Source organism: Salmo trutta, chromosome 17 (genome assembly GCF_901001165.1).
Source record: "Salmo trutta chromosome 17, fSalTru1.1, whole genome shotgun sequence".
Taxonomy (NCBI): domain Eukaryota; kingdom Metazoa; phylum Chordata; class Actinopteri; order Salmoniformes; family Salmonidae; genus Salmo; species Salmo trutta.
Genome location: NC_042973.1, coordinates 2,497,254 through 2,512,399, shown reverse-complemented (window position 1 = coordinate 2,512,399; position 15,146 = coordinate 2,497,254). Strand labels below are relative to the sequence as shown.

The following is a 15,146-nucleotide window of genomic DNA, read 5'->3' as shown; positions in this document are numbered from 1 at the left end:
CTCCTCTCTCCTCCTCTCTCTCCTCTCATCCTCTCTCTCCTCTATCTCTAATCTCTCCTCTCTCTCTCTCCTCTCTACTCTATCCCTCTTTCTCCTCTCTCCTCTCCTCTCCTCTCTCTCTCTCTCCTCTCGCTCCTCTCTCCTCTCGCTCCTCTCTCTCCTCTGTCTCTCCTCTCTCTCTCCTCTCTCTCCTCTCTCCTCTCTCTCTGTCCGTCTCCTCTCTCTCTCTCTCCTCTCTCTCTCCTCTCTCTCCTCTCGCTCCTCTCTCCTCTCTCTGGAGTTTGTTGTGTTAGGGTTCTATGGGTGGTGTGACATTTCTTTCTTATCTATTTGTTTTTTCCCCTGCTGCAAGCCAAGTGATTTATTTTAGTGGTGACAGACTACATTGTTGGTGAGTTGGTGGCTTTTTGTTTGGTGGGAGTGGGGATGGCGTCCCTGTCTCTCCTTCGACCGTTTCAGGTGTATGCCTGGGCCGAATGTGACCGTATAGGATGCTCTGCTCGCTTTGGAAGAACACGTAGGCTGTGAAAATCCTTCAACTACTTTGTGAATGAATTAAAACTGTGTTTCTGGAAAGAGAAGCAGCTTGTCAACAGGCTGGAGGATGATGACGTCTCACACTGCTTTTCTCCACGACCTGACACGAGAACTCGTTATGGGAACTTCGCCAGGTCCAATGAGAGTAATTACTTGAATGTTGAAACACGTTGTTGAGTCTGGCTCCAGATCTGAGAGCGGGCAGGCCCCGGCCTCCAACCCCAGAGGTCCGGACCCAACCCCAAACATCGGAATCGCAAGGTTCCGTTGCCCGTACTGTTGATGTAAACGTTGATGATGTTAATGTAGCCGAGGTTGCTGTGGCGGGGAGCTCAAAGGCGGGCGTGAATGTGACTGAGCTCCAGGAAGTGCTTACCGGGCAGTGGTTACTAAGAGCAGTGGCAACGCTGACTCCGAGGGTAATGCACCTGTCTTACAGACGACGGAGAATGATGTGCCCAGTGTAATTACAGACATGCAGGGTGATGGGCCCAGTGCTATTACAGACATGCAGGGTGATGGTATATCCAAGATGGCGTAGCAGTTCAGACGTCCATTACCCTCCTCTTGTCGTGTCCCGTGTATATATATATATATTTTAAAAATTAAAAAAATTCTTCACTTATCTTTTTACATTTTTTTATTCTAAAAACTCAACCTCAAAGCCTCTCCTGCAACCCGCCTCAACCTCAAAGCCTCTCCTGCAACCCGCCTCACCCTCAAAGCCTCTCCTGCAACCCGCCTCAACCTCAAAGCCTCTCCTGCAACCCGCCTCACCAAGTTAAAAAGAAAGAATTATTTACCTCATCTGAATTCCACAACAGAAGCTAGCCAGAGGTTAGCCATTCTCACTGGCTAACGTTGAAGTTCAGCTAGCCACGGTTAGCTGTCCTCAGCTATCCATTAGCTCGAAAAGCTTTCGGCAGTTTTTGTACAGCGCGACTCAGACCAGAGCATACCGGACCTATTCTCTCTCCTTTCCCCGATTTCTACCGCAGGCTCTGGACATTTACACCTGGATCTTGCAGCTAGCTAGCTGCTATCTGAGTGACTATTGGCAACGTCGGTCACGGAATTAACACACATTATTACGGAGCTGGCCAGCTAGCCAGCTGAAGAGTTCCGTCAGCCACTCCTGGGCTATTCCTGAGCTAGCCAGCTGAAGTGTCTCCTGGGCTACAACTCACCTATCCTGACCCGTTTTACTGCCGATGCGGAGCCCCATCGGGTCTTCACGACTGGACCACCGACGTTATCTGCCCGAGGGAGTTATCCAACTGGCCCCTCCGTCGCGACGTAACCTGATCGCCCATCTGCGGCCAACTAATCGTTAGCTGTCTTTTCGGCTGCGATCTGAATAGGTCTATCGGACACCTTTCTTGGGCCACTATAACTAACTATTTTGCCAACTTGGACAGGTCCCCCCTTCCACACGGAACCCCACTAACCCACAGACGGAAACGCACGAGGTGGCTAAAAACAGACCTCCCTCCCATCTTCCACCAGCTTGCTACCTATGGCCCGGCTAGCTGTCTGAATCTCACTGGACCCTTTGATCACTCGGCTAAGCATGCCTCTCCTTAATGTCAATATGCATTGTCCATTGCTGTTCTGGTTAGTGTTTATTGGCTTATTTCACTGTAGAGCCTCTAGCCCTGCTCATTATACCTTATCCAACCTCTCAGTTCCTCCACCCACACATGCTATGACATCTTCTGGTTTCAATTATGTTTCTAGAGACAATATCTCTCTCATAATCACTAAATGCCTAGGTTTACCTCCCCTGTACTCACATCCCACCATACCTTTGTCTGTACATTATACCTTGAAGCTATTTTATCGCCCCCAGAAACCTGCTCCTTTTTCTCTCTATTCTGGACGTCACAGACGACCAATTCTTATAGCTTTTAGCCGTACCCTCATACTTATTCTTCTCTGCTCCTCTGGGGATGTAGAGGTGAATCCAGGCCCTGCAGTGCCTGGCTCCACTCCTACTCCCCAGGCGCTCTCTTTTGATGACTTCTGTAACCGTAATAACCTTGGTTTCATGCATGTTAACATTAGAAGCCTCCTCCCTAAGTTTGTTTTATTCACTGCTTTAGCACACTCTGCCAACCCGGATGTCCTAGCTGTGTCTGAATCTTGGCTTAGGAAGTCCACCAAAAACTCTGAAATCTTCATCCCTAACTACAACGTTTTCAGACAAGATAGAACGACCAAAGGGGGCGGTGTTGCAATCTACTGCAGAGATAGCCTGCAGAGTTCTGTCCTGCTATCCAGGTCTGTACCCAAACAATTTGAACTTCTACTTTTAAAAATCCACCTCTCCAAAAACAAGTCTCTCATCGTTGCCGCCTGCTATAGACCTCCCTCGGCCCTTAGCTGTGCTCTGGACACCATATGTGAACTGATTGCCCCCCATCTATCTTCAGAGCTCGTGCTACTAGGTGACCTAAACTGGGACATGCTTAACACCCCAGCCATCCTACAATCCAAGCTTGATGCCCTCAATCTCACACAAATTATTAATGAACCCACCAGGTACAACCCCAAAGCCGCAAACACTGGCACCCTCATAGATATCATCCTAACCAACGTGCCCTCTAAATACACCTCTGCTGTTTTCAACCAAGATCTCAGCGATCACTGCCTCATTGCCTGCACCCGTAATGGGTCAGCGGTCAAACGACCTCCACTCATCACTGTCAAACGCTCCCTGAAACATTTCAACGAGCAAGCCTTTCTAATCGACCTGGCCCTGGTATCCTGGAAGGATATTGACCTCATCCCGTCAGTAGAGGATGCCTGGTTATTTTTTTTAAATGCCTTCCTCTCCATCTTAAATAAGCATGCCCCTTTCAAGAAATTTAGAACCAGGAACAGATATAGCCCTTGGTTCTCCCCAGACCTGACTGCCCTTAACCAACACAAAAATATCCTGTGGCGTTCTGCATTAGCATCGAACTGCCCCCGCGATATGCAACTTTTTAGGGAAGTTAGAAACCAATACACACAGGCAGTTAGAAACGCCAAGGCTAGCTTTTTCAAACAGAAATTTGCTTCGTGCAACTCCAACTCTAAAAAGTTCTGGGACATTGTAAAGTCCATGGAGAATAAGAACACCTCCTCCCAACTGCCCACTGCACTGAGGATAGGAAACTTTGTCACGACCGATAAGCCCACTATAATTGAGAATTTCAATAAGCATTTTTCTACGGCTGGCCATGCTTTCCACCTAACTACCCCTACTGCATTCAACAGCACTGCACCCCCCACAGCTACTCGCCCAAGCCTCCCCCATTTCTCCTTCTCCCAAATCCATTCAGCTGATGTTCTGAAAGAGCTGCAAAATCTGGACCCCTACAAATCAGCTGGGCTTGACAATCTGGACCCTTTCTTTCTAAAAGTATCTGCCGAAATTATTGCCACCCCTATTACTAGCCTGTTCAACCTCTCTTTCGTGTCGTCTGAGATTCCCATAGATTGGAAAGCAGCTGCTGTCATCCCCCTCTTCAAAGGAGGTGACACTCTTGACCCAAATTGCTACAGACCTATATCCATCCTACCCTGCCTTTCTAAGGTCTTCGAAAGCCAAGTCAACAAACAGATTACTGACCATTTCGAATCCCACCGCACCCTCTCCGCTATGCAATCTGGTTTCAGAGCTGGTCATGGGTGCACCTCAGCCACGCTCAAGGTCCTAAACGACATCGTAACCGCCATCGATAAGAAACAATACTGTGCTGCCGTATTCATTGACCTGGCCAAAGCTTTTGACTCTGTTAATCACCACATCCTCATCGGCAGACTCAGTAGCCTTGGTTTCTCAAACGATTGCGTCGCCTGGTTCACCAACTACTTCTCTGACAGAGTTCATTGTGTCAAATCGGAGGGCCTACTGTCTGGACCTCTGGCAGTCTCTATGGGGGTACCACAGGGTTCAATTCTTGGGCCAACTCTTTTCTCTGTATACATAAATGATTTCGCTCTTGCTGCTGGTGAATCTCTGATCCACCTCTACGCAGACGACACCATTCTGTATACTTCTGGCCCTTCTTTGGACTCTGTGTTAACAACCCTCCAGACGAGCTTCAATGCCATTCAACTCTCCTTCCGTGGTCTCCAACTGCTCCTGAACACAAGTAAAACTAAATGCATGCTCTTCAACCGATCGCTGCCTGCACCTGCCCGCCTGTCCAGCATCACTTCTCTGGACGGTTCTAACTTAGAATTTGTGGACAACTACAAATACCTAGGTGTCTGGTTAGACTGTAAACTCTCCTTCCAGACTCACATCAATCATCTCCAATCCAAAGTGAAATCTAGAATTGGCTTCCTATTTCGCAACAAAGCATCCTTCACTCATGCTGCCAAACATACCCTCGTAAAACTGACCATCCTACCAATCCTCGACTTCGGCGACGTCATTTACAAAATAGCCTCCAATACCCTACTCAACAAGCTGGATGCAGTCTATCACAGTGCCATCCGTTTTGTCACCAAAGCCCCATATACTACCCACCACTGCAACCTGTACGCTCTCGTTGGCTGGCCTTCGCTTCATAATCGTCGCCAAACACATTGGCTCCAGGTCATCTACAAGACCCTGCTAGGTAAAGTCCCCCCTTATCTCCGCTCACTGGTCACCATAGCAGCACCCACCTGTAGCACGCGCTCCAGCAGGTATATCTCTCTGGTCACCCCTAAAGCCAACTCCTCCTTTGGTCGTCTCTCCTTCCAGTTCTCAGCTGCCAATGACTGGAACGAACTACAAAAATCTCTAAAACTGGAAACACTTATCTCCCTCACTAGCTTTAAGCACCAGCTGTCAGATCAGCTCACAGATCACTGCACCTGTACATAGCCCATTTTTAATTTAGCCCAAACTACTACCTCTTCCCCTACTGTATTTATTTATTTTATTTATTTTGCTCCTTTGCACCATATTATTTATATTTTAACTTTGAACTTTCTTCAAACTACAAATCTACCATTCCAGTGTTTTTCTTGCCATACTTTATTTACTTTGCCACCATGGCATTTTTTTGCCTTTACCTCCCTTATCTCACATCATTTGCTCACATTGTATATAGTCTTATTTTTTCTACTGCATCATTGATTGTATGTTGTTTTACTCCATGTGTAACTCTGTGTTTTTGTATGTGGTCGAACTGCTTTGCTTTATCTTGGCCAGGTCGCAATTGTAAATGAGAACTTGTTCTCAACTTGCCTACCTGGTTAAATAAAGGTGAAATAAAAAAAATAAAAAAATAAAAAATGTGCCCAGTGTAATTACAGACATGCAGGGTGATGAGCCCAGTGTAATTACAGACATGCAGGGTGATGGGCCCAGTGTAATTACAGACATGCAGGGTGATGAGCCCAGTGTAATTACAGACATGCAGGGTGATGAGCCCAGTGTAATTACAGACATGCAGGGTGATGGGCCCAGTGTAATTACAGACATGCAGGGTGATGGGCCCAGTGTAATTACAGACATGCAGGGTGATGTGCCCGGTGTAATTACAGACATGCAGGGTGATGAGCCCAGTGTAATTACAGCCATGCAGGGTGATGGGCCCAGTGCTATTACAGAAATGCAGGGTGATGAGCCCAGTGCTATTACAGACATGCAGGGTGATGAGCCCAGTGTAATTATAGACATGCAGGGTGATGTGCCCAGTGTAATTACAGAAATGCAGGGTGATGTGCCCAGTGCTATTACAGACATGCAGGGTGATGTGCCCAGTGTAATTACAGACACACTCCTTTTGATGGGGTAGAATGCCCTTCACAGTTTTTAGGAAGTTACCTGTGGTGCTGATGTTTAGGCCGAGGTACATATCGTTTTTTTGTGTGTTCTAGGGCAAAGCTGTCTAGATATTTTGGTCTTACTGAGATTTACTGTCAGGGCCCAGATCTGACAGGGCCCAGGTCTGTCAGGGCCCAGGTCTGTCAGAATATGTGCAGAAGATCTAGCTGCTGCTGTAGGCCCTCCTTGGTTGGGGACAGAAGCACCAGATCATCAGCAAACAGTAGACATTTGACTAGTGGGGTGAGGCCGGGTGCTGCAGATTGTTCTAGTGCCCTCGCCAATTCACTGATATATATGTTGAAGAGAGTAGGGCTCAAGATGCATCCCTGTCTCACCCCACAGCCCTGTGGAAAGAAATGTGTGTGTTTTTGCCAACTTTAACCGCACACTTGTTGTTTGTGTACATGGATTTTATAATGTAGTATGTTTTACCCCCCAACACCCCTTTCCATCAGTATGTATAGCAGACACTCAAGCAAAATTGAGTCCAAAATGTTTTGGGAATCAACAAAGCATGAGAAGACTTTGCCTCGTTTTGGTTTGTTTGTTTGTCAGTTAATACGTGAATACGTGGTCTGTTTTACGGTAATTTGGTAAAAATACAATTTCACATTTGCTCAGTACAGTCACGTTGGTATGATGGGATCGGGAGACAGGCGCAGGAATGCATAATAGGGTTTTTTATTATGCCCCGTGTAAAGGCACGTGGATGAAGACCAAACAAACACGTAACAAAAACACATCTGTGAGGAAATGTACTAGTCTAGTCTGCTGTTAATGATAATGCAGAGGATTTCCCCAAGATTGCTGTTGACGCATATTACATGGTAGTTATTGAGGTCAAATTTGTCTCCACCCTTGTGGATTGGGGTGATCAGTCCTTGGTTCCAACATAGTGGGGAAGATGCCAGAGCTGAGGATGATGTTAAAGAGTTTTAGTTTAGCCAAATGGAATTTGTTGTCTGTATATTTTATCATTTCATTGAGGATACCATCAACACCACAGGCCTTCTTGGGTTGGAGGGTTTTTATTTTGTCCTGTAGTTCATGTCAATGTAATTGGAGAATCCAGTGGGTTCTGGTCGTCTTTAATAGTTGATTCTAAGATTTGTATTTGATCCCAGAAGTGGTTAGATTCTATGGATTCTTCAATTACATTGAGCTGATTTCTGACGTGCTGTTCCTTCTTTCTCCGTAGTGTATTTCTGTATTGTTTTAGTGATTCACCATAGTGAAGGCGTAGGCTCAGGTTTTCTGGGTCTCTATGTTTTTGGTTGGACAGGTTTCTCAGTTTCTTTCTTTGTTTTTTTTTGCATTCTTCATCAAACCATTTGTCATTGTTGTTCATTTTCTTAGATTGTCTGCTTGAAATGTTTTGATTTTATAAGGAAGCTGAAAGGTCAAATATACTGTTTAAGCTTTCTACTGCCAAGTTTACACCTTCACTATTACAGTGAAACGTTTTGTCCAAGAAGTTGACTTGATTGATTTATTCCTCTCTCTCTCTCTGTGTGTGTGTGTGTGTGTGTGTGTGTGTGTGTGTCTCTGTGTTTCAGAACACCCTGGAGTCCTGTAACATCTGCAGTAAGCCTATCATGGAGCGTGTCCTGCGGGCTACAGGGAAGGCCTACCACCCACACTGCTTCACCTGTGTGGTGTGTCAGCGCAGCCTGGACGGCATACCCTTCACCGTGGACGCTGCCAACCACATCCACTGCATCGACGACTTCCACAAGTAAGGGGGGCTGTCGCCCACTCACACGGACGGACAAACACACACACACACACTCTCACACACTCTCACACACACACACACACACACTCTCACACACGCAGACGCACACACACACACACACACACACACACACACCCAAGTGTGTTAATAGGTAATAAATAACCTATACATGAATGCCTAGTTTATGAGAAGAGAAACAGAAGTACAAATGTCACTCTCACTACCTCTCCTTCAGTAAGTGAAGGAGAGTCGTGTAGAGTTACTTCCTCATCACAAGCCTGACCTCAATAAAGCTTTTCTTTGTGTTGAAGAACAGATTAGGCTTTTTTCTTTCACTGCTAGAGCTGTAATCTCACGAGGCCACCACCCACCTCACTTCCTGCTTCTGAGCCAATCACAAAGCCACCACCTACCTCACTTCCTGGTTCACTTCCTGGTTCTGAGCCGTTCGTTGAGCCTCGTGTCCAATCACCTGATAGGAGCAGAAACCTCAGAGCTGTCTTCACTTCCTCATGGGTATTCTTGTTAGAGAGGCCTGTTTCTCCAGTAGCAGTTTCCTATATGACTGTAGTTCAATGACCTAAAGGCAGTAGTATTTGTATTAAAATCTGCTCTCTCTCTCTCTCTCTTCCCTCTCTATCTTCTCTCTTGCTCTCTCTCTCTCTCTCTCTCTCAATTCAATTCAATTAAAAGAGCTTGGCATGGGAGACATGTTTAAATTGCCAAAGCAAGTTAAATAGACAGGAAGTAAACAAGTGGAATAGACAGGAAGTAAACAAGGGAAATAAACAAAAAAATGTAAAAGAATAAAGACATTACAAATGTAATATTATGTTTACAGTGTTGTGACGATGTGCAAATAGTTATTGTACAAAAGGGAAAATAAATCAACATAAATATGGGTTGTATTTACAATGGTGTTTGTTCTTCACTGGTTGACCTTTTCTTGTGGCAACAGGTCACACATCTTGCTGCTGTGATGGCACACTGTGGTATTTCACCCAGTAGATATGGGAGTTAATCAAAATTGGGTTGGTTTTCTAATTCTATGTGGATCTGTGTAATCTGAGGGAAATATGTGTCTCTAATATGGTCATACATTTGGCAGGAGGTTAGGAAGTGCAGCTCAGTTTCCACCTCATGTCGTGGGCCTTCGGTGACCTTTCTCAATAGCAAGGCTGTGCTCACTGAGTCTGTACATAGTCAAGGATTTTCTTCATTTTGGGTCAGTCACAGTGGTCAGGTATTCTGCTATTGTGTACTGTCTGTTTAGGACCAAATAACATTCCAGTTTGCTTAGGTCTAATTGTGTTGCTGTCCTGGGGCTCTCTGGGACTCTGTCTCTCTCTCTCTTTCTCCTCTGTCTCGCTCTCTTTCTCTGTCTCTCGTCTCTCTGTCTCTCGTCTCTGTCTCTCTCTATTTCTCTGTCTCTCGTCTCTCTGTCTCTTGTCTCTGTCTCTCTTTCTGTCTCCTCTGTCTCTCTCTCTGTCTCCTCTCTCTCTTCTCTGTCTCTCTTTCTCTGTCTCTCTGTCTCTGTCTCTCGTCTCTGTCTCTCTGTCTCTCTTCTCTGTCTCTCTGTCTCTCGTCTTTGTCTCTCTGTCTCCTCTGTCTCTCGTCTCTGTCTCTCTCTCTCGTCTTTGTCTCTCTCTCTGTCTGCCCTGTCTCTCTTTCTCTGTCTCTCGTCTCTCTGTCTCTCGTCTCTGTCTCTCTCTCTCTGTCTCCTCTGTTTCTCTTTCAATGTCTCTCTGTCTCATCTCTGTCTCTCTCTGTCTCTCGTCTCCGTCTCTCTCTCCGTCTCCTCTGTCTCTCTTTCTCTGTCTCTCTTCTCTGTCTCTCTGTCTCTCTTTCTCTGTCTCTCTTTCTCTGTTTCTCTGTCTCTCTTTCTCTGTCTCTCTTCTCTGTCTCTCTTTCTATGTCTCTCTTCTCTTGTCTCTCTCTGTCTCCCCATTTAGGAAGTTTGCCCCTCGTTGCTGTGTGTGTTCTGAGCCCATCATGCCGGCTCCAGGCCAGGAAGAGACTGTTCGTATCGTCGCCTTGGATCGGGACTTCCACGTGCAGTGTTACCGCTGTGAGGTGTGTATCTACAGTGTTACCGCTGTACACTGTGTATAAACATTAAGAACACCTTCCTAATATTGAGTCAGAACAGCCTCAATTCGTAAGGTCATGAACTCTACAAGGTGTCGACAGCGTTCCACAGGGATGCTGGTCCATGTTGACTCCAATGCTTCCCACAGTTGTGTCCAGTTGGCTGGATGTCCTTTGGGTGGTGGACCATTCTTGATACACACGGGAAACTGTTGAGTGTGAAAAGCCCAGCAGCGTTGCAGTTCTTGACACAAACCGTTGCGCCTGGCACCTACTACTGTATCATACCCCCGTTCAAAGGCACTTCAATCTTTTGTCTTGCCAATACCCTGTTGAAAAGCACTTAAATACACTGCTCAAAAAAATAAAGGGAACACTTAAACAACACAATGTAACTCCAAGTCAATCACACTTCTGTGAAATCAAACTGTCCACTTAGGAAGCAACACTGATTGACAATACATTTCACATGCTGTTGTGCAAATGGAATAGACAACAGGTGGAAATTATAGGCAATTAGCAAGACACCCCCAATAAAGGAGTGGTTCTGCAGGTGGTGACCACAGACCACTTCTCAGTTCCTATGCTTCCTGGCTGATGTTTTGGTCACTTTTGAATGCTGGCGGTGCTTTCACTCTAGTGGTAGCATGAGACGGAGTCTACAGCCCACACAAGTGGCTCAGGTAGTGCAGCTCATCCAGGATGGCACATTAATGCGAGCTGTGGCAAGAAGGTTTGCTGTGTCTGTCAGCATAGTGTCCAGAGCATGGAGGCGCTACCAGGAGACAGGCCAGTACATCAGGAGACGTGGAGGAGGCCGTAGGAGGGCAACAACCCAGCAGCAGGACCGCTACCTCCGCCTTTGTGCAAGGAGGAGCAGGAGGAGCACTGCCAGAGCCCTGCAAAATGACTTCCAGCAGGCCACAAATGTGCGTGTGTCTGCTCAAACGGTCAAGACTCCATGAGGGTGGTATGAGGGCTCGACGTCCACAGGTGGGGGTTGTACTTACAGCCCAACACCGTGCAGGACGTTTGGCATTTGCCAGAGAACACCAAGATTGGCAAATTCACCACTGGCGCCCGGTGCTCTTCAGAGATGAAAGCAGGTTCACACTGAGCACGTGACAGACGTGACAGAGTCTGGAGACGCCGTGGAGAACGTTCTGCTGCCTGCAACATCCTCCAGCATGACCGGTTTGGCGGTGGGTCAGTCATGGTGTGGGGTGGCTTTTCTTTGGGGGGCCGCACAGCCCTCCATGTGCTCGCCAGAGGTAGCCTGACTGCCATTAGGTACCGAGATGAGATCCTCAGACCCCTTGTGAGACCATATGCTGGTGCGGTTGGCCCTGGGTTCCTCCTAATGCAAGACAATGCTAGACCTCATGTGGCTGGAGTGTGTCAGCAGTTCCTGCAAGAGGAAGGCATTGATGCTATGGACTGGCCCACCCGTTCCCCAGACCTGAATCCAATTGAGCACATCTGGGACATCATGTCTCGCTCCATCCACCAACGCCACGTTGCACCACAGACTGTCCAGGAGTTGGCGGATGCTTTAGTCCAGGTCTGGAAGGAGATCCCTCAGGAGACCATCCGCCACCTCATCAGGAGCATGCCCAGGCGTTGTAGGGAGGTCATACAGGCACGTGGAGGCCACACACACTACTGAGCCCCATTTTGACTTGTTTTAAGGACATTACATCAAAGTTGGATCAGCCTGTAGTGTGGTTTTCCACTTTAATTTTGAGTGTGACTCCAAATCCAGACCTCCATGGGTTGATAAATTAGATTTCCATTGATTATTTTTGTGTGATTTTGTTGTCAGCACATTCAACTATGTAAAGAAAAAAGTATTTAATAAGATTATTTCTTTCATTCAGATCTAGGATGTGTTGTTTAAGTGTTCCCTTTATTTTTTTGAGCAGTATATTTTGTCTTGCCCATTCACCCTCTGAATGGCACACAGACACAATCCATGTCTCAATTGTCTCAAGGCTTAAAAATCCTTCTTTAACATGACTCCTCCCCTTCATCTACACTGATTGAAGTGGATTTAACAGGTGACATCAATAAGGGATCATAGCTTTCACCTGGATTCACCTGGTCAGTCTGTCATGGAAAGATCATAATGTTTGGTTAACTCTGTGTATATCAGCCATGTATAATCTTTTCTAGAGCATGGTGGCAGATGTGTGTGTGTGTTTGTCTCTCCCCTGCAGGACTGTGGTTCTCTGCTGTCTGAGGGGGACAACCAGGGCTGTTACCCTCTGGACGGCCATGTCCTCTGTAAGAGCTGTAACACCAGTCGTATCCAGGCCCTCACCGTCAAGGTTACCACTGACCTCTGAGCCCCCAGCCCTGCTACTCCGCTTCCCTCTAACTGCTTCCCCGGTCCAGCTTCCAGCCCGCGCACCTCTACTGCCTGGCTGGCTGGCTGCCCTTCAGCCCAACACACACACACACACACACACACACACACACACACACACACACACACACACACACACACACACACACACACACACACACACACACACACACACACACACACACACACACACACACACACACACACTAAGCAAGCTTCTCTCCTGCACACACATCTATGAATATTATGACATTTCTAATGGGGAGAAACAAGGATGTAACGTCTCTGAAGTGTTGACAGTCTCGGTACGATCGTCAGCCTGTTGATACCTTTATTACTGTCATTATTATTAATGCCTCTACTTGCATTTACTCTTCGACATTGTAGTCACTTAGCAAACATTCTCATTTTCAGAGAGATTCCCAGTACAGTACAGTATATATCTTTCATTTCTTCCTCATCTTTATGCAGTTGTTTCTCTTAGTTGACTAGCAGTTTGTCTCCTGTCCTGTCATGTCATGGGTGCGGACCAATTGGTAGCCTATTCCCTATATATATAGTCTAGCACTTTGATGCCATGGTCTACAATAGTGTACTGTATAGGCTGCCATTTGTGATGTCTCCACGGTCATTGATTCCAATATGCCAGAGCTGATCTGGTCCCTTTGATCTCTGGCCTGTTTAACATCCTGATGGTACTTAATTAAGCAATAAGGCATGAGGGGGGTGTGGTATATTGGCCATTTACCACAAACCCCCGAGGTGCCTTATTGCTATTATAAACTGGTTACCAATGTAATTAGAGCAGTAAAAATAAATGTTTTGTCGTACCTGTGGTATACGGTCTGATATACCATGGCTGTCAGCCAATCAGCATTCAGGGCTGGAAACACCCAGTTTATTTTATTATTATTTAAACCTTTATTTAACCAGGAAGGGCTCATTTAGATTTAAAATCTCTTTTTTCAAGAGCGTCCTGGCCAAGATAGGCAGCACCGAGTCATTACAAAAAAATGACAGACAAACAACATGAAAAACTACAAGTAATCTAGTAAAAACCATAGATTTCACAAGAGTATAACATAATCATAAAACAGCAAATTAAAAACATTGACAGGTCAGGGAATCAGCCTCAAAATCCTTCATCAGTGATTTAAAAACACCAATCTGGACCAAGTTCTTCCAGATTAAAAGTATTTTGTAAGGCGTTCCAAGACGATGGTGCAGAGTACATAAAAGCCCTTCAACCAAATTCAGTTCGGACATTTGGAACAGTTAGCAGGATAAAGTCCAGCGAACGAAGAGAGTACCCACCACATTTCTGAACAATAAAAATGCCCAAATAAAAAGGTAATAAACCCAAAATGGCTTTGCAAATAAAAGTAAACCAGTGACTGAGCCTACGAGTGACTAGAGAAGGCCAGCCTACCCAGGTATACAAAGTGCAGTGGTGCGTAAGGTTTGTGCAGTTTAAAATAAATCTCAAAGCGCCATGTTAAAGGGTGTCAATTGATCTGAAACACTGAGCGGAAGCGTTCATATATAAAATATCACCATAGTCTAGTATAGGCATAAATGTAGCTGATACTAGCCTCCTTCTGGCTTCAAAAGAAAAACAGGCCTTATTCCTAAAATAAAATCCCAATTTCAGCTTCAATTCTTTTGTAAGTTGTTGAAGTTGTTTATAATAGAAGATATCCAACACGTGGAGAAGAGACTGACTGACTGACTGGCTGGCTGGCTGGCTGGCTGGCTGGCTGACTGGCTGGCTGGCTGACTGGCTGGCTGGCTGGCTGGCTGACTGGCTGGCTGGCTGGCTGGCTGACTGGCTGACTGGCTGGCTGGCTGACTGATTGGCTGACTGACTGCCTGACTGGCTGGCTGGCTGGCTGACTGGCTGACTGCCTGTCTGCCTGACTGGCTGACTGACTGTCTGCCTCAGTGTTGACAGACCTGTTCTCTTAACAGCTGGTTCTTAAGCCGTGACCTCTCAACTCTAACAGCTGGTTTCTAAGCCGTGACCTCTCAACTCTAACAGCTGGTTTCTAAGCCGTGACCCCTCAACTCTAACAGCTGGATTCTAAGCCGTTCATACTACAGCATATAGAGTAAGTGTCCATAATGAGTATAAGCATAAGGCTGAATGCCCTGCCGGCCATAGACGGGATCCGAGAGGAATCCGTTTCCATCACATCTCTTCTCTATAAGGAGAAACGGCTTGGCACTTTTCTTTCTAATGCTGAGGATGCGTCATAAATAGCACCCTATTCTCTATATAGTGCACTACTTTTGGCCAGAGCTCTATGGGCCCTTGTCAAATGTAGTGCACAATAAAGGGAATAGGGTGCCATTTGGGACAGAACCATAGATGAACAGCAACTCCCCAGATCCCACAGCAAACATACAGCCTGCTCTGTGTACAAACAACACCGTGAGGATCCTCCAAAACATACAGCCTGCTCTGTGTACAAACAACACCGTGAGGATCCTCCAAAACATACAGCCTGCTCTGTGTACAAACAACACCGTGAGGATCCTCCAAAACATACAGCCTGCTCTGTGTACAAACAACACCGTGAGGATCCTCCAAAACATACAGCCTGCTC

General features: G+C 46.3%; 1 protein-coding gene across 1 annotated transcript in view; it reads left to right on the top strand.

The window, feature by feature from the left end:
- The window catches only part of lpp (LIM domain containing preferred translocation partner in lipoma), a gene marked incomplete in the record, with an annotated part of 384,586 nt that extends 371,942 nt beyond the window's left edge, over positions 1-12,644 (top strand). The window contains 3 exon segments of the mRNA XM_029695387.1: positions 7,909-8,087; positions 10,040-10,160; positions 12,392-12,644. Of these exon segments, the coding sequence (XP_029551247.1) occupies positions 7,909-8,087; positions 10,040-10,160; positions 12,392-12,520 (429 nt within the window).
- Between the last annotated feature and the right edge of the window lie 2,502 nt (positions 12,645-15,146).